We start from the raw sequence: 20,291 nt of genomic DNA, 5'->3' as shown, positions 1-20,291 counted from the left end.
ATTTCTATGCAATCACGGCTGAGATCTAGGGGAGAGGATCGTGCTCCTTCCGGTGCTGGAGCGTCAGGCGACGAACTCATTCGCGCATACCTATCTGCATCCGCGACTGGTGATCTCAAGATCTTGCCACCCCTTTTAAAAGGATCTGGAAAATTTTCTCACTTCTCCATTATTTTATTTGCGACCCCTTTTGGTGAGCTTTAAGCTGAGCGCTGGAAGCTCAAGCCTAGAGCTTTGAACTGAAGCTTTCACTCTCTTTAAGATATAGCTTTTTAAAGCTTTTAATCTTAGGTTAAAGCTTTAAGTTCTGCACACAGCAAACAGTTCACTGCTGTCAAAAATCAGCTGTTTGGCCGGCGCCAAAAGGGATCCCCTTTGCTTATTTTGTATTTATATACTTATAAGCAAAGATATAGAATAAAACGCAAATTACATACCTTGATAGTGATTCACACCATTAAAAACACAAGCACTATATCAAATAAGTTAACCCTAAACTTTTGAGCAAATTTTTGCTTTATAAGCACTTTACACACTACAAAACTCGAAATTTAAATCAGCGAGAAAGAATTCGCGTCCGCACTGTCGTAAAGCACTAATATGTGTCCCCCATGGGTATAGGTTAGGTTTCGTTGTCTGCCGGGATGTTATTACCGGACAGAATGTCTGCCCTGATAAATACAAGCTTCTAATACTTTAATAAGTAAAATAATAATATTTCATAATAGTAACATTGAATGTTAAAATATTTAAATTGCAGACTTATTAAAATACTTTCGAAGTTGGTCTAAATGTGCTACCTTTGCGACCTGCATGACGCCGTATGGACCGCTTCCGGGCTTAGTTAGCCTCCCTTCCAAGTAGAGGAGATATTAGGGCTCGACTGCACAAAATTTTAGCTTTGGTAAGTTACATACAGTCTGCTGTTCACTGGTTCTTAGACTATGAGCTTCAAGCTGTTGAGAAAATGTCCTTGTAGTTTAATTTGTTTTTCCTCTTCTATCATATATTCTAAAAAGTGGAGTTTCTTTTAATTTAATTGTTATATCTTCCACATAATGCAACTGCTGGTACTCAAACGTGGTTGTAAATCTAAATTTCCATATCAGCTTGGCGATAGCTATTTTGATTGATAGCAATGCATATTTCCAACCTGAAACAAAAAACAAAAATATTTTTAAGCTAATTGGTAATATGAGTCGTTATGGCACATTGTCAATCATACAAAAACGATTTTAAGTGGCTCTGCAACTTCGCGAAAAAACAAAATAGCATATGTCGACAAAATATATATTTTACCGTCAAAGAAAAAATGTAATTCAAATGAAATATATAATTATTTTGTCGCTAGTTATTCACAACCTTTTAAGACGTTTCTGTTTTCAACAACTATATATCGTATGTGAAACGAATGCAAATGATTATAATGCACGTAATAATAACAATAATAATAGATTGGCGCTTACACATACATATGTAAGTGTTTGGCCGAGCTTCTCCTCCGATTTGTGGCGTGCGCCTTGATGTTGTCACACAAAGCGGAGGGACCCACAGTTTTACGCCGACTCCGAACGGCGATTGTATTTTTATGAGAAGCTGTTTTTCATGGCAGAAATGCACTCGGCGGTTTGCCTTTGCCTGCCGAGGGACGACCCCTGTTAAGAAAAAACCATTTTTCTATATTCTTTTTTTGCGATGTTGCTTTGACCAGGGTTCAAGGTGATGCGGAGTAGAAGCGCGCACTGCTTACCACTACACCACAGCAGCTGAAACCGTAAACGGAGCGTAAAACGGAAGAATCGAAAATCAATAGATCCTTACGAATTCGCCGCGATTTGTTACGTCGCGTCCGGTGCATAATAACCGATGCATAAGGTTAATTTGAACTAGTAACCATCAGTAAGTGGAATTCAGATGAAAGCAGCGTTTAGAAAATATGTGTTGTGGCATTTTTAATGCAAAATCATAATGCCTCGAAAAATTATTCTGATTTCTGGGATAAAAGCTGACTCAAATGATTTCAATTGGCTTTTTATGAAGTAAATTCAGCACTATTAAGGGAATTATACAGATACCGGAACAGATATGAAACAAATGGCGCAAGGTCTGAGTTATATCTGTAGATTCGTCAAAACTTTCCAACCAAGCGCTGCTAATTTTTGCCCGTGGTTAGGCGTTGTTATAATGAGCATAACACTTTTTCTGTTAATCAATTATGGTCTGTTTTTATAGATCTACTTAAATAAGTTTTCACAGAAGAGCGTCGAATCAATTTTTTCCGGGGGGGTAACGCTTCATTGACCGCTGTGGTGTAGTGGTTAGTAGTGCGCGCTACCATTCCGCAGAGCCTGGGTTCAAGCCCAGTTCAACCCAACATCAAAAAATAAGTTTTTTCTAATAGCGTCCGAGTGTATTTCTAATAAAAATACCCGCTGTTCGTAGTCGGCGTAAAATTGTAGGTCCCTCCCATTTGTGTGACAACATCCAGGCGTACGCCACAAGTCGGAGGAGAAGCTCGGCCAAACGCTAACATAAGTGTAACCGCCAATCTGTCATTATAACGCTTCATCATAGAGAGTTCCCTTCCAGTGGCAGCGAGGACATTATAGCCGGAGTGCCTAAATATTATGTAGAGCTCGGGCAATTAGGTTAATCGATTAACCGAATTATTCGAATCTAACTGCAGTCGACTACTGTTAATCGGTTAGCAATATTCGAGTAGTCGAAAGCTGTCGACTATTCGGATAACTGTTCACTTTAGATTATTCGGTTAACCGTTCATTTTCGGTTAATCGAATATTTTAAGATCGAGTTTTTATTTGCATTTACAGATACATATACATATATGAAAGGTCTTGTTACATTCGTAGTACATATATAAGATTGCATGTGCAAAATTAAGGCAAACTTTTTTGCAGCAAAATACTGGAGGAAATAAAATTAAATTCTATCCCATATTAATTATTACAAAATCTGTGGTATCAATGTTATAGACACATTTTTATACCCGACCGCACTTGTGCACAAGGGTATGTTAATTTTGTTCACATAACGGTTGTTTGTAACAGCCANTGTTTTTATACCCGAGCGCACTTGTGCACAAGGGTATATTAATTTTGTTCACATAACGGTTGTTTGTAACAGCCAAAACGAATCGAGATAGATATAGACAAATGTATATATAAATAATCAGGATGAAAAAAGAAATCGATTAAGCTATGTCTGTCTGTCCGTCCGTCTGTCCGGCTGTCCGTCCGTCCGTGTACACAATAACCACGTTGACCATATGTATAAAAGCCGAATACGGGACAAAATATTATTTAGCAAATTTTTTCCACACTGTTTTCCCTGAAACTTATAGAAACATCACAAATTTGTAGAATGATTTTCTCGAGATTTTTACCCCGTAAAATTTAAAAAAAAAATTCGTTAAATTTTAGTATAATAAAGTGCAATTTTAAGTTGGTAATTTTTGGCAATTTGTTTTTTTGTTGACAGTGTTACGCATTTGTTTCATGCAAGGTATGTATACTTTTTTTTTGGAAGAGAAGCAAATGAGCAGCACTTTCCACTCGCACTTTATTATACTAAATTTAAAAAGATACAAAACTGCAAACCAAATTTGTTTCTAAAGAATCTAATTAAAAAGTTTGTTTTTGTTTATCGGCCTTTGAATTGTATACTGATGTAATTTTTATTTGATAAGCTCGAGGCCCAGAGAAAACGTAAAACACAGGTTTTAAGTTCAATAATTTTTAACGTCGATACTTCGACCTCAATCTGAGGTCATCTTCAGGAACTCTTCTCTGTGCCCGGTCGAATAAAAATTACATTAGTATCTAATTAAAAAGTTTTAAATTTTGGTAAAACACTTCAGAATTAATTTTTATAGTTTTTGCAAAAAGTATTTTGTTTTTGTTAATAAAATAGCTTTATTTTAATAAAATAAGTAATAAACATTAAATAAACTAAGGAAAAATAGCCAAAACTTACTAAAATGTCTAGTCCTAATTTCTATTTTGGCCACTGTATGTATTCCTCGATTCGAGTCGCAGGCATTCAGATTAAAAAAANATTTAATGTTCGGCTCCGCCCGAACTTAGACTTTCTTACTTGTTTGGATAGTTTTTTTGCATACACCGTTAATTGTGCCATATAGACCCCCATAAGGCAATACGCTACTTAATACACATTGTGAATTGCCAAAATATGTTCAGAGGACGTAAATTTATAGAGAAGGACCAAGAACGAATCAGCGTGTAAACTGTCAAATACCAACAAAACTGGCGAAGCGCATTTAAAGAAATGCTGACGGCCGTTTACGTTTTTACAACGCTTTTATTGTTCGTTAAATTGGTTAATTATTTAAAATAAATGCATGTCNTAAGTTGGTAATTTTTGGCAATTTGTTTTTTTGTTGACAGTGTTACGCATTTGTTTCATGCAAGGTATGTATACTTTTTTTTTGGAAGAGAAGCAAATGAGCAGCACTTTCCACTCGCACTTTATTATACTAAATTTAAAAAGATACAAAACTGCAAACCAAATTTGTTTCTAAAGAATCTAATTAAAAAGTTTGTTTTTGTTTATCGCCCTTTGAATTGTATACTGATGTAATTTTTATTTGATAAGCTCGAGGCCCAGAGAAAACGTAAAACACAGGTTTTAAGTTCAATAATTTTTAACGTCGATACTTCGACCTCAATCTGAGGTCATCTTCAGGAACTCTTCTCTGTGCCCGGTCGAATAAAAATTACATTAGTATCTAATTAAAAAGTTTTAAATTTTGGTAAAACACTTCAGAATTAATTTTTATAGTTTTTGCAAAAAGTATTTTGTTTTTGTTAATAAAATAGCTTTATTTTAATAAAATAAGTAATAAACATTAAATAAACTAAGGAAAAATAGCCAAAACTTACTAAAATGTCTAGTCCTAATTTCTATTTTGGCCACTGTATGTATTCCTCGATTCGAGTCGCAGGCATTCAGATTAAAAAAAAATAACTGTTTATAAAGAAAATTACGATTATATACTAACATCACTTAAAAACTCGTTCATAGGCATGCCTTTTTAATGAGCTGTTAATGCGTCAGAGCACCGAATACGGGACAAATGCAGGACATAAACTNCCTTTTCCCCAAATTCACTTTAAAGATGTACACATTGACCAAAAAACGCAAATGCGCACCGTTTGATGATTTTACGTCGGCATTAAAAGCGAAGAAAATCGGTTTTTATATTTTTAACGATTCTAATGGTAGGTAATCGGTACGCTATTTTNAGATGCTACGCTATTTTCAACGCAACAAACCGCAGTTTTCTAGCTGCCTTTTCCCCAAATTCACTTTAAAGATGTACACATTGACCAAAAAACGCAAATGCGCACCGTTTGATGATTTTACGTCGGCATTAAAAGCGAAGAAAATCGGTTTTTATATTTTTAACGATTCTAATGGTAGGTAATCGGTACGCTATTTTAAATGCAACAAACTGCAGTTTTCTAGCTGCGTTAGTTTTCTCACAAATCCACTTCAAAGATGTATACATTGACAAAAAACGTACAAATGCATTGATTGCACTGATCGAGTTAACTTCAAAGTTGTTTTTGTCGAAAAGTTATTTAACAATTATTTTTGAGCTATAGGCCGTATGTTAAATAAAACATCGAACGGTCGACCGGACAAAGCTAATAGTTCCTGAAGATGCCTTCAGACTGAAGGCGAAATATCGACCAAAATAAAATCAAAAAGTAAATAAAACAGAAAAACATATAATGTTTTTTTAACATACGGCCTATAGCTCAAAAATAATTATTAAATTATACTAAACGGCCAATAAGCAACACGAAAATTTATTTATATTGAGAAAAACTGTGCATTTCATTTTTCACTGCTATACTCGTATTATTTGTAAATAATGGGGCATATTCATAGTTAAAATAAAGCCGACACTAAAGTTAGTTACAGCTTTTTCGCATCACTTTCAGTGGATTAGGCATCTGTGAAAAAAGAGATGCAACTAACTTTCTTCTTATTTGGGACTGGGAAAATTTAACTTAGAGTCGACTTTATTTGGTCTACGAATATGCCCCAATAGTTTTGGAGTCAAATGAAAATGCATTTCCCCATGCATATTAAAGTGGTCCCAAAATTTATGGGAAAAAATAAGGTCGGATTTTCAATGGCGCCACCCCCTAGGATTGTTCCATACCGAAAACCNGGCATCTGTGAAAAAAGAGATGCAACTAACTTTCTTCTTATTTGGGACTGGGAAAANTATGCATTAGAGTGGTCCAAAAACAATAAAGTCGGAATTTTAATGCCGCCACCCCCTAGGATTGTTCCATACCGAAAACCAATATACCCCTATTTTTTATTTTGAAATCAAAAAATATTTAGGGAGTGCTCAAAGCACTCAAAGTTTTCCATGTAATTTATATGGGGGGATAACACCTACTCGTAGAAATAGTGTAGAATTCTTGAAATGCAATATTTTTCGATAGGAAAACCTTGCTTATCTTCAGGAGATTCCCAGTAATAATACCCAGTTGTTTCTTTAACCATTTTTTCATGGTAACTATATTTTATAGGTCCTCCAATACCCCTAGAAAATTCAATNTGAAATCAAAAAATATTTAGGGAGTGCTCAAAGCACTCAAAGTTTTCCATGTAATTTATATGGGGGGATAACACCTACTCGTAGAAATAGTGTAGAATTCTTGAAATGCAATATTTTTCGATAGGAAAACCTTGCTTATCTTCAGGAGATTCCCAGTAATAATACCCAGTTGTTTCTTTAACCATTTTTTCATGGTAACTATATTTTATAGGTCCTCCAATACCCCTAGAAAATTCAATGGGGGTACCAATAAAAAATCTTTAATATTAAAAAATGGTTAAATAAACAATTGGATATTAATATTGGAAGTCTCCTGAGGAGAACCACAGCTTTCCGATCGAAAAATATTGACTTTCAAGAATTTTACACCATTTCTACGAAAAGTTGTTTTTTCCCCATATAAAATAGTTACATGGAAAACTTTGAGAGCTTTGAGCACTCCCTAAATATTTTTTGATTTCAAAATAAAAAATAGGGGTATATTTGTTTTCGGTATGGAACAATCCTAGGGGGTGGCGGCATTAAAATTCCGACTTTATTGTTTTTGGACCACTCTAATGCATACGTATGTACATTAGACTGCATCACCAAAAAAAGTTGCGGTTTTTCCGCCGGGATTACTAAATTTGTTATATATTAAGACGTCCACCAAAATATTTTGTAAAAATATTAGGATCTAAGTGAGCTGGACCGATTTGAAAATACCGCCAAAAATGAAGTTTTTTATGAATAAAAATAGTTTCTTAAAGAACATTTTTTAAAAAGTCCCCTCAGAAGACAAATTGGAATAAGCTTAAAAAATCTGCATAAAAATATTTAAAAAATCTTTTCAATGGAATCGTAAGAATGAGATTTTTGATGCTGTTTTTTTACTTTTTTCAAAGATTGATTTAGGAAAAACTTGAATAACTGGACCAAAAATGTTCTGATTTAGACTTATGGGATCTCAGTAGAAAGGTATTTTCACACCGTTTTTATTTCTGGCCAAAAAAAGCGTCATTCGTGTCCCATCTCTTGAGAAAATACCTTTCAAATGACACCTCTTAAGTCTAAATCGGAGGAGTTTAGGTTCAGTTATTCAAGTTTTTCTTATACCAATCTTTGAAAAATGCTAAAAACAGCATCATCATTACGATTCCGTTAAAAAAATTTTTAATTTTTTTTTTAATATTTTTATGCAAATATTTTAAGCTTAAGCCGTTTTGTCATTTGAGGGGAGTTTTTCAAAAGAAATCTTAAAGAAACTATTTTTATTCATAAAAAAAACCATTTTTGGAGGTATTTTCAAATCGGTCCAGCTCACTTAAGTCTTAATATTTTTCCGAAATATTTTGGTGGACGTCTTAAAATATAGTAGATTTTATAATTCCAATGGAAAAATAGTACCGATTTGTTTAGTATGGGGAGTGATGCAGTCTAATGTATATATGTACTCCATTCAATTATAACGTTTATACATGCATTCGTATATATGTATGTATGTGCATATTACTGCCAAAATGCTACGCGCATACATACAAATGTACATACCCTGCAGGGAAAATCCAAACTGGTGAACCAAATTTGTAGTTCCGTACTAGATCTTTATCGCCAAAAACGAACCACTCCGATAGTAACTAGATCGCCACCAGTTCAAAAGCAGCGATATGTGGTACTTTAAAAAAACAATGTTAGAAACCTATATCTAAAATGACGAATTTAGAACTGGTTCAAAACTATAGAAAAAGGGATGCGGAACGAACTAGATCTCATCTGGCGAATTTTGAACTAGTTCGTAACTACTGAAAAAGGAATGCAGCGGGGGCTTGTTTACTTTAAATAGATTTTTGCTTGGCGGGTTTTTCGTTCAAATACGCTTTCAGTCTGCACGTCGCAGATGCTTTTTAATAGTTTAGTAATACAAAACTAATATGTATTTGTGTAAACATCTTAACATTGTGGGACCTTCTGGAATATAACCAATAACAGTCAGAACCTCTGAAAATTCAGCTACAGCCAAAGGTATGTAAACGTGTTTTCAAATGCACAATTTAATTTATATTCATTCAAACAAATTTAATTTCAGATTGAAAATACATTTCTCTGAAAATAATTAAAAATTTCTACCATGGTAACCCAAAAAGAAAACATCTTTTACTTTATTCGTTTACAACTGGTTCGAAACTATAGAAAATGGGGTGTAAAGCGAACTAGACTCCATTGTCGAATTTAGGACTGGTTTTGAACTATAGAAAAGGTAATGCAGCGGGGGATAATTTCCAATTCCTATGACATCGCTGTGCTAAATTCGCCAGTTGTTTGCATGCAAAACAGATTTATCGCGAACTAGTAGTGGATCTAAATGTACTAGAAGCGCACCAGTTCAAAACTAGAGATTTTCCCCACAGGGTATTTACAACTCATGGCAGCATATGCACATAATTACACGCATACTCAAATACAACAAAAACTATTTCATTCATAAACGCATGCGCATATTTCTCAAGGCCAAGTTAATTCATTCATAAATACTACAGCAGCACATCTCCCCGCAAATTCATCACCGGCAAGCGCAAGTAAAATAAGTTATCTCGAATTTTGGTAATTTTTGGTAATTTTTGACAAAACACTCAATTTCTTTGTTCCCTTCCAATATTTCAACTATTAACTAGTATTTAAGGTGTGATTTTAATAAACATCAAATAAAAGTGTATGTTTTCTGAAGGAAAATACATACATTTTTTTTTAATAAAATCAAAACTTCTAAAATAACAAACATATGTGGTTTTATCGGAAGTTCACAAATGTAACGTGGCAAGTTAGCTCGTTTTCACATTTTTCGGTCTGAAATTGTAAAATTTTTGTCCATGACGAGCCACGATTTTTGTACGGGTGTGTCAATGTGCCTTGAACACCATATGCATAAAGAAAAAAATAATATTTTATTTACTTTTTAATATTAAAAATTTCTATACTTCAAAGCGCTTATAAATATATATTTATATATATACACAGATTATTTTAAATTTTTTACATCCGTAACCAAATCTTCAGTATCATATACTACGTTTATACGTAAGCTATTTACAAATAAAAATAATTTGCAAATACCTAACTCACTGTTATTCGATGGTGAAAAATTCTTTTTTAATATTGCCTGATTATAAAAGGCAATAATATGACCATCGAAAAAGAAAATAAAGTTAAAAATGGCAACGTCTTGGTTATAAAAAGGCAATAAGATGACCGTCGAAAAAGAAAATAAACCTAAGAATGGCGGCGCCTTGCGCTTATTTGCAAATAGTACCACTAATCAATACTTATTTGCGTGATTTAGTTATTTGCAAATAAGAAATTAACTCATCGGCAAATTTTACCATTTTGCAAATTGTTATTTGCAAATAATACGTACGTTTAATAAAAAGATTCAAACACATCAAAGTACAATAAATGCGATTTCCAAGTTAGTGCTACTCCACTGTACATGTGTATATGTATGTATGCATGTATGCGTGTAAAAATGTCAATTCAATTTTGTGTTTAACCCATTTTAGCGGACATAGTTTATTGGTTCCAGCTGTTAATAACACACTATTTTACAACCCTTTTTATGTTTAATCTACNTCCAATATTTCAACTATTAACTAGTATTTAAGGTGTGATTTTAATAAACATCAAATAAAAGTGTATGTTTTCTGAAGGAAAATACATACATTTTTTTTTAATAAAATCAAAACTTCTAAAATAACAAACATATGTGGTTTTATCGGAAGTTCACAAATGTAACGTGGCAAGTTAGCTCGTTTTCACATTTTTCGGTCTGAAATTGTAAAATTTTTGTCCATGACGAGCCACGATTTTTGTACGGGTGTGTCAATGTGCCTTGAACACCATATGCATAAAGAAAAAAATAATATTTTATTTACTTTTTAATATTAAAAATTTCTATACTTCAAAGCGCTTATAAATATATATTTATATATATACACAGATTATTTTAAATTTTTTACATCCGTAACCAAATCTTCAGTATCATATACTACGTTTATACGTAAGCTATTTACAAATAAAAATAATTTGCAAATACCTAACTCACTGTTATTCGATGGTGAAAAATTCTTTTTTAATATTGCCTGATTATAAAAGGCAATAATATGACCATCGAAAAAGAAAATAAAGTTAAAAATGGCAACGTCTTGGTTATAAAAAGGCAATAAGATGACCGTCGAAAAAGAAAATAAACCTAAGAATGGCGGCGCCTTGCGCTTATTTGCAAATAGTACCACTAATCAATACTTATTTGCGTGATTTAGTTATTTGCAAATAAGAAATTAACTCATCGGCAAATTTTACCATTTTGCAAATTGTTATTTGCAAATAATACGTACGTTTAATAAAAAGATTCAAACACATCAAAGTACAATAAATGCGATTTCCAAGTTAGTGCTACTCCACTGTACATGTGTATATGTATGTATGCATGTATGCGTGTAAAAATGTCAATTCAATTTTGTGTTTAACCCATTTTAGCGGACATAGTTTATTGGTTCCAGCTGTTAATAACACACTATTTTACAACCCTTTTTATGTTTAATCTACAAAGTTACATGTATCGTCGAGAACATGGTTACATGTAGAATTTTAAATTAATTATTATTATTCTCCATGCAAAATGTACAAGTATTACCTTATTAAATGCAAATTAATGCGAAAATCTAAATATTTTGTAAACGTGGGGTTAATGGTTTCGCGCACGTGCCAATCTGGTGCTGATTCGCCGAAATTGAATAATTTGTGTGTATGGAAGCGGCGAGGGGAATACGAAAGCAGAACAATCGTATATGTGTATGTACATATGTACATTTATAAATGCATACATACTTGAATTTTCATTTGTTTGTCTTTTTGGATGCATGCAAAATTTGGTAGCAGAAATTGGTAACGAAATGAAATTTAAAAATATTTGCTTTATAAACTTAGGCTTAGTAATTAATTAGATATGTAAATGACAACGTGGGGGACAAATATGCACATGAGTAGCGAAGCTGCCACCCATCCAATGGCAACTTACACGACTTTATTAGAAAATATTTGAAAACTGACTTATTTCCTTAAATATTGAAAAATTTCTTCAATAGTTTCGGCTTAGATTAGCGAGATCTTTACGAATTGCTGGGAAAATTCGACGTTTTCAGATTTTTAGTATTTATAAAAAAAGCTTCCAAGTCGAAAATAATTAAAAACTGAATTATTTCCAGAAATATCGAAAACATGGAAAAAATTCATACAGACTTTCGACTTAGTTTTGTGAGATCTCTACAAAAAAAGGAAGATAATTCTTTTCACAGTTTTTTGTTGTTTTTTTTTTTAATCCAATACCAATACAGTTTGTTACTTGAAAATATCACAAAAAATGGAAAATGTTATATAATATCTTCGAGTTACTTTAACGTTGAGTGTACAAATCACCGAGAAGAAATTATTTTTTCCCTAAAAACTATTTACAAAAAAATCTAATACCAATAGTTTTATAATTGAAAATCTAACAAAATATCACAAAAATCGAAAAAATGCTATATAACATTTTCGATTTATTTTCACGGTATTTGTAGAAATCACCGGAAAAAAGGATTTTTTTTTATCAAAAAATGTTTTCGCAAAAAACACACACTCAAGGGAGTTTTCTATTTGCAATCATTAATAAAATATCACATGTTATATAATATTTTCGATTTAATTTCATGTTACTTGTACAAATCATTGAACAAAATTTAATTTTTTTTACTTAGGTTTTCTATTTGAAAATTTTCCCAAAATATCACAAAAATCATCAATATTCATATTTAATTAACATTCCAAACGCTCTCGTGAGATTTAGCTCGTTAACATTCTTCTTTTCTGCTTTGTATTTTGCTTTCGCTGTTAAGTATTCCAAATATCTGTCGCTCTTAAAATGCGCTTCGCTTGTTCAGTTGGCTCGAAAAATGTGGCATTCACAGTTCTTGGACCTTCTCTATAAATTTACGTTCTCTGATATGTTATTTCCATATATAAGAATCATTTATTTCCATTTTAAAGGATGAAATACAACATAAATGTAAATAGTATGTATGGATAACATAGTTTTTTAAACACATCGTTATTAAAAACCTTAAAATCCTATATAAACTTCTTTTAAGAAACGTCTGTTTTGGCACAAAAATGTGAGAAGGTGTACATTTTGTGGCAGTAGGCAGCTTCTTCGTCGAGAGACAATGTTTCCACCAATAGAAAATGTTCGCTCCGACTCAGCTGAAGTTGCTGGAATACATAGATAACGCTTGGCTAACTTGAAAATATCAGGATAAATTTCGCAACCAACTTGTGGTTCTACAATATATAAATCTAGCTGTGACGTCACGTCATTGGGCAACGTGTCATTGTCAAAAAAAAGTCCAAATCAGTGGATTCTACTTTGGGCTCTGCCACATTTGTTGATTTCTCTTTTTCTAAATAGCTTACAAAGTCGTGAATTTTGGTTTTTGTTTCAACATCTTCGCCATACAAATTTGTATATCGTGGATCCAAAAATGTTGCTACAAGAGATGCAGGAATGTCATCGCAATTGTTTCCAATGTTAAATCTTTTAAAAAAATATCTTCTGGTACATTCTTTAAATATTTCTTCATTTATTCCATCAGTAGAAGATGCTGACATATGATTTTGAGTGAACCGATTTATTATAGGACGGACCAAAGACATCGTTATAGGTTTTGCGCTACATAACACTGTTGTAGCTTTATCAAATGGCTTTAAAACTCTCACCAGAGTCGCCATTTCGTTCCATTCTCTTTCAGTAAATTCAAGTTTAAGTGCATCGCATGATTTGGTGACTGCTCTATCTCCTAAAACTAAACAGATTGCACTGCGGTTTAAAATTATACTTTCGCACATGTATAATTTCGAGTTCCAACGAATCTCGCAAGATTGAACTAGCCGATTTTCTTTAATTCCCAACTGTACTTGGCGAATTGAAAGAGCATTTTTGGCTACGCTTGAAGCTCGGAACACTTTGACGACTGCAACTTCACGACGTAACGACAGCGACATCATTTTGTCGACAAATGTCGCCTTGAAGCCAGCTTCTTAAACATTTTGAAGACCTCAGCGGCATAGCAAACAGCTGATTTTAAAGTTTGACATTTTGGTATATTTATTTCACAAATTGTGTATTTTTATTTAAGTAAATAAGAAAAACATGAACAATCAAGAATATGTGATTAATTTTGCGACAATTTAATTTTGCAGCACTACATCTACTCATTGTCGCCGGCAAAATTAGAAATAGATTTAATTTGGCGACGTCGACAATTGCAGTCCTGCAGCCAAGATGTCGTGCTGTCGTCAAAATAATTGTGTCCGTAAGAATGTGTGTATTTAAAATTTGACAGATGCTGCTTGTCGCTTGCTGTCGTCAAAGTGTTCCGAGCTTGAGCGATGAAAATACGAAAACACATTTTTGACTTTCTTGTATNGTTGGGATGGAGACTAAAGCTACGAGTAAGTGGATGTTAATGATGTATGACAACATAATATTGCGATTTTTTGCGTTAAAATCACTTCTTTGATATCTACTAAACTATTAGATTTTTCTTAAATCTTAGCTTTACATTGCTTAGGAAACGTTGGCTAGGCCCGGTTAATATTTCTGAAACAAACAGCTAACATTTTTTTTTTTTTTAAAAAAAAAATTTTAAAAAAAAAAAAAAAAAAAAAAATATTCTCTGCATTTGGTCTTCCTGGAAGGACAAAATATTTTTAAGTAGAAGTAGATTTTCTATGGGTTTACATCCGATTACGGCCGATCTCGGACCGCTATTCCTCTCTTAACGAATTTGACAGAATCGTGGTTTGCATGACGTCACACTTGTGCAACTTGTTTACGTTTTCCTTGCACCATTTTTTTTCTTCTTCCATTCTTGCTCACGTTTTGGCATTTCTCTCTCGCAATTGCACCAGTGTGACGTCACACAAAAGTTATTCTCAAAAATCCTCTCTGATCGGCGCAATCTTGTATTCTATCATTCTTGGGTTGAAATCAAACGTGCAACTGCTCGTGAAATTTCTCTTTGGCGTTCGTGTGTAATGACGGCTGCCTCACCTTCTAGCCGCTTCTTCTTGGATTTGTTGGGCCTATCGCTTGAATTTTCATTGTGGAAAGCTTCGGCTAAATGTGCGCTAATTATTGAAATGTTATTGCGAAATATTTTAGAGACAACGGCTAAAGCAATACCTACCTCTAATTTTCGTGATTTTTGTTAAGGATTTTTGTTAAATGGTTGTTCAGTGAGGATGTGGAGGAGCTGTAGCACAAAACTGCACCACATATGGAACATGTTACTTCCTTTTCGTCCTCGGATTTTTCGAAAAAATCCCAAACCCAGCTCCTTTTGCGTCCGCTCATTTTTGTATCTGAATATACACACATATGTGTGCATGTATATATTTAAAATATTTTTTTTCATTTGTCAAAGAAATTTCAACGAAAGTTCGGTTACTGAAATTCGATTTGCTACAATGCTCGAGTAGTCGAAGCAAAGCAACTATTCGAATAAGAGTTAGTGCTAAAAGAGCGTAAGCGTCGCGTGTACGTATACAAGCGAGAGCGCAGCGATGAGAACACGACAGCATGCAACTTGAATTAGGCACACTAACAAATTCTCACTTTTAGCTCTATTCTGTAACTGTGAGTTTTCAAGTGTACACTGAAAATTGCGTGCACTCTTCATTTTGAGATTCAGGAAGAGCGAGAATGAATTTATCTGTCAAAATTATATACACTTCCTCACATGATAAAAATATAGTAAGGTAGAACCGCTGAGAGCCACTTTTAAAATTCTTGACGTTTCCAAACAATTTAATTTTTAAATTTACTCACAAACTCACACACACATTTTCATTTTCAATCTCAAGCAACAACAATTTCGACCAATTTCAATTTTTTATTTTCACTTTTATATGATTTTAAAATGTTGGCAAACTTCAAAAAAAAATCATGGCCGACAAATTGAGAGAACGGTTCTACCTTGCTATGTTTTTATCATGGTTCCTCATATTGCGATTCAGCATGTGTGAGAATGAGTTTTAACTGTCAAAATTGTGTACAGTTCTCTTCCGAAAAACTCACTGAATTTTGGTCGGTGAGCTTTCGGTTGTGAGTTTTGCACTCGGGGTGTACACTACATTTTCTCAAAGTTACAGAATAGAGCCCCTGATGTGCCAAAAAGCAATAACAAAATACACGGGACTTTTTAACCGACTTCCAAAAAAGGAGGAGGTTATCAGTTCGTCGGAATATTTTTTAATTTATTTTTTATGTTTGTTACCGCATAACTTTGGACCACGTTAACCGATTTCGATAATTCTTTTTGCATCGGAAAGGTAGTGTCTCAGAGGTATCTGGTTAAGATCCGACCAGTGGAGCATGAATTATATATATATATATTTTTTTTTTTTATATGAGAGTTGAAGTTTTTTTTTGCTAAAAATTACTTGTATTTATATGCAATTGCCACCACCTTGTATGGATGCATCTTGGTGCGAGCGTGATTCAATTTACAACGCGAGTGATCGAATAAATATTGTTGATAGTTCAACACTGGCTGATACCATGCTGTATTTATAATTTGGGTGACTATATTAGGGTTGTAAATCACAGTGAGACTATCGATGTTTCGAAAACTTACATTGATGGTAGTTCGATTTATCGAATTAAAACATCGATGTTTTTAGGAAAGCTTGCTTATTTTTTTTTTTTAATATTGCACAAAATTTTAAATTGTATCTATATAGCTTTTGTTAAAGAATGAAATAAATTTTTATAAAGAAGGAATAAATATGAAATTTGTTATTAAAATTTATCAATATGTGGTGTGTTTTTATTTTGAAACGAGTTTTATGGGCTGTTTTTTCTTACGCGTAAAAGCACGTTTAGCGCATTTAGCTCTAAATGTACATTTACTATTTTGCTACTCTAATGTACATTTATCCATACAAAATTCGTCACCTAAATGCAACGCCATTTCTGCATTAAGAATCTAAATGCTAAAGCAATCCTGTGATCTTCAAAAATTTCCAGGATTCGAACATGGTTTAATGAGAAAAAGTGGAAACATTGCTTCTTCGTGTATGCTGTTGCTAGCTGCGTTTCAGTGATCGGTGATCGAGATTTCATTTACTATTTTACATTATTTGGATAAAGAAAAGTTACGCAAATTCAACATCGATGTGATGCTGATGGAATTCTGGATCAATTTGTGATCAACACTGTTTGTTTTCTTTCCTAATTTTAATTGACACCACCGACAAACGAATATACACACAGTAATTTTTAGGAAAAAAAAAACGACTTCAACTCTCATATAAAATATATATATATATATCTCATGATCCACTGATCGGATCTTAACCAGATTAGTGCCTTGTGTGTACTTGATAAAGGCACATGGAGTATTTACTTGTTAGAAACAAATTTATTAATATACAAAATTTACAAATTTCACATGAAATTTCACTTTGTCAATAGCATTTTCAATCTTGATAATTTATCAAGAAAAGAGCTTTTGATTTCTATGCTAGCATACCAATTCTTGATAAATAATAAAAAATTTACAAATTATAAACATTTTCAATTCATCAAGTGCACAGAATCGGGCAGATAGTCCGAAGTAGCCGTGGTGTAGAATACAAACCGTTTAGCCATAAAGAAATAAAAAAGACGTGAGTACTAGGTACTCATGAAATTTGATGTGTAAACATATGCGAACGGCAAAGCATATACATAAGTACGTTTACATATAAATAAAATCTCAATCAAAGCTCGTTAGCTGTAAAATTGCTTGTGAATAACAATCTCCCTCAGAACTAAAAACTCGAAGAAAAGTTAAACTTCTTCTCTGTGCCACCGTGGTCACTTTTGTCTGCTACACATATTATGCTATTTAAGTATATTTTAGCTGAATATTTTATTAAAAATACGGTTACAAACCTCTTTTCATTTCTAGCGTCAATTTTTGCTTACTTTTACATTTGACATTCCTCCTCTTCTTCGCAAGTATAATCGATAAAACTAGGTTGGACACCGAAAAGTTATCGGCTTAATCAGGGACAATTTTATAATTATAATTTCGTATGGCTTATCTCTTTTTCTAATTACAGATTAGAGAGTTCAGCTCGAAAATGTGTATAATCTTTTTATATGTAAAGCTTTTCTTATACGGTTGACAAACGGGCCCGCTTATTTGCATAAACAGCCTTTATTTGTTTTGACTCATGCATTTTCCTCTTTAAAATGCGCATAAGCAGCCGAACAAATGCACGAAATTAACTCGGATCCGGGCAGTTGACAGCACTGGTAAAAACGGCCAGCTATTGTCTTTTGTACAAGTAAGCAAACAAAGCACGCGAGTTCCGCGTCCGCGGTAGCCGAGTGGTAAGAGTTACGGGCTACAAGCCTGTAGTTGCCAGATTCGATCATCGGTTCGAGCGATTGCGAAAAAATTGATTGTTTTTATTATTTATTTTATATTTTTTTATTTTATTTGATTTTTATATTTAATTTTACCTTATTTTGATTTCATTTTCTTTATTTTATATCAATTTTTTTTATTTTATTACTAGTTAATTTAAATTTTTAGACTTGAATTTTATTAAAAAGTCAAAATTAACCAACTGAAAGCAACGAAACAAAATATAGAACTTATAAAAAAAAGAATGAAAACGAAATAAATGAAAATTCTACTGGTCGTGGGACTCGAACCCACGACCTTGCGGCTCGTTTATCCGCATTACTGCCATCTATGAGGGTAAAATTATTATGCGCATCTGTGTACCAGATTATATGCATAAGCTTTGCCGTCTGTCACAGCTTTTAGAAATTTAACATTAATTTCACTTACACTTATTCATTTTCTGATTTAATTTTTTATATTCAATTTCATTTTTAATTGTTTTAATACATGAAATTATCGGTATGATTGATAAATTATGATACTTGTATATACTTGGGATTCAAGGGCGTTAAAATATCTTGAAAACGCCGCATCAATTACTACTTTTGAGCTTATAGTTTGAGCAATTCTATTTGTATGTATTCCTAAATTTTGAACGAGTTTCTTAGTGAGGCCCTAAGCAATGTTGTCACCGAGTTTGGTAGGGATTGGTAAAGGGACTACAGAGATACAGCATTTAATCATAAGTAGGCGGGGCCACGCCCATTTTCCAAAAATTCTACTGCAAATTCCAACTTTCAACAATTTGGATCCAGTCCCAGCAAAAACACGAAGCAAAAGTGGAAACGAACTAGGCAATGGGAATCGCTTACCCTTTCGCGTCAGGAAGGCATTAGTTTAACATCGGCGTGTCATTGGCGATAAGACCTTGCCCGCAGCATTACCTTCAAACGATGTATGTAAAATATGTAAATGTACATACACATTAGAGTGCCTATCGAAAATGTTTTTTTTGGAAATTTTAAGGCCCTATCCCCCTTATTTTATTCGTGTTTATGAGAAATATTATTACGATTAATACGATTTTGTAGATTCATGAGTTTTTGAATGACTATTTTTGATTCGATTTCAAATATCGAATAGGATCTGAGAAGAGGATATATAGGCTTATAAAATTATTAATAAAAATCCAATGTCGGAATTGGCTTGTTGGGATTTTTTATCCGGTAAAATAAAAAAAAAAACATATTTCTCTTAATTTTTTTAATTTTTTCAATCGATAATTTCTACAATTTAAAAATATGGAGTACTATCTAAAATAAAGTCTATTTTTAAATAAACTGATACCTCATTTATTGCAATCGTATAAAAGTTGTCAAATTTAGGCGACTTTTCTTAAATACGGCTTTTTTGAGAAGTGGAACATGGGAATTCATCAATATTTATTCAAAATTGATATACACAATCGCTCTTTAGCAAAGAAGTGAGTTTTCAAGAAATTTTCGGAAAATAGCGGTGGCACCGCCCTCTTATATCATTAATGGGTATCTCAAAAATTACTTGGTATACACATTTTGCTTAGCCTCCTTAAGTACCGTCTTGAATATTTTTGAAATCGGACAAAACCTACTCCCCGCAAAATATACCTAGCTTTGAGTTTTTTAAATTACCGTTACGTTGTGGCGCTTAAGAAGCCAAAGCGCAATGCGTATGCCAAATTTGGCTGAGATCAGTCAAGTAGTTTTTGAAATAAACATACTTATATGATATAAGGGGGCGGTGCCAACCCCATTTTCCTAAAATTTCCTGAAAAACCACTTCTTTGCTAAAGACTGATTGTATATATAAACTTTGAATAAATATTGATGAATTCCTTAGCCACACTGACCAAAAAAATTTGCAAGTCCGGTACATAAACAATATAAATTCAGGCCGTTTTTAAGAAAAGTCGCCTAAGTCCGACAATTTTTATGCGATTGCAATAAACGAGCTATAAGTTTATTTATCTTCTTCTTCTTCTTTTTTGGCGCTGTAACCGCCTAAGCGATTTTGGCCGAGTTCAGCAAAGCACGCCAGTCGTTTCTCCTCTGTGCCAACTGACGCCAATTGGAAACGCCAAGTGAAGCCAAGTCCTTCTCCACCTGATCTTTCCATCGCAGTGGGGGCCTCCCTCTTCCTCTGCTACCACCAGCGGGTTCCGAGTT

General features: G+C 33.3%; 1 protein-coding gene across 1 annotated transcript in view; it reads right to left on the bottom strand.

Annotated features, from left to right (window-relative positions):
• Positions 1-641: 641 nt before the first annotated feature.
• The window catches only part of LOC108359918 (probable cytochrome P450 313a4), a 108,464-nt gene continuing 88,814 nt past the window's right edge, over positions 642-20,291 (bottom strand). Inside the window, exon 5 of the mRNA XM_017611996.1 lies at positions 642-1,153. Coding sequence (XP_017467485.1) covers positions 981-1,153 — 173 coding nt within the window. The 3' untranslated portion in view covers positions 642-980. The remainder of the gene's footprint in view (positions 1,154-20,291) is intronic.

Source organism: Rhagoletis zephyria, unplaced genomic scaffold, assembly GCF_001687245.7.
Source record: "Rhagoletis zephyria isolate East Lansing unplaced genomic scaffold, Rhagoletis_zephyria_1.1 Rzeph_scaffold_00489, whole genome shotgun sequence".
Classification (NCBI taxonomy): Eukaryota; Metazoa; Arthropoda; class Insecta; order Diptera; family Tephritidae; genus Rhagoletis; species Rhagoletis zephyria.
This window is presented reverse-complemented; position numbering and strand designations above follow the sequence as displayed.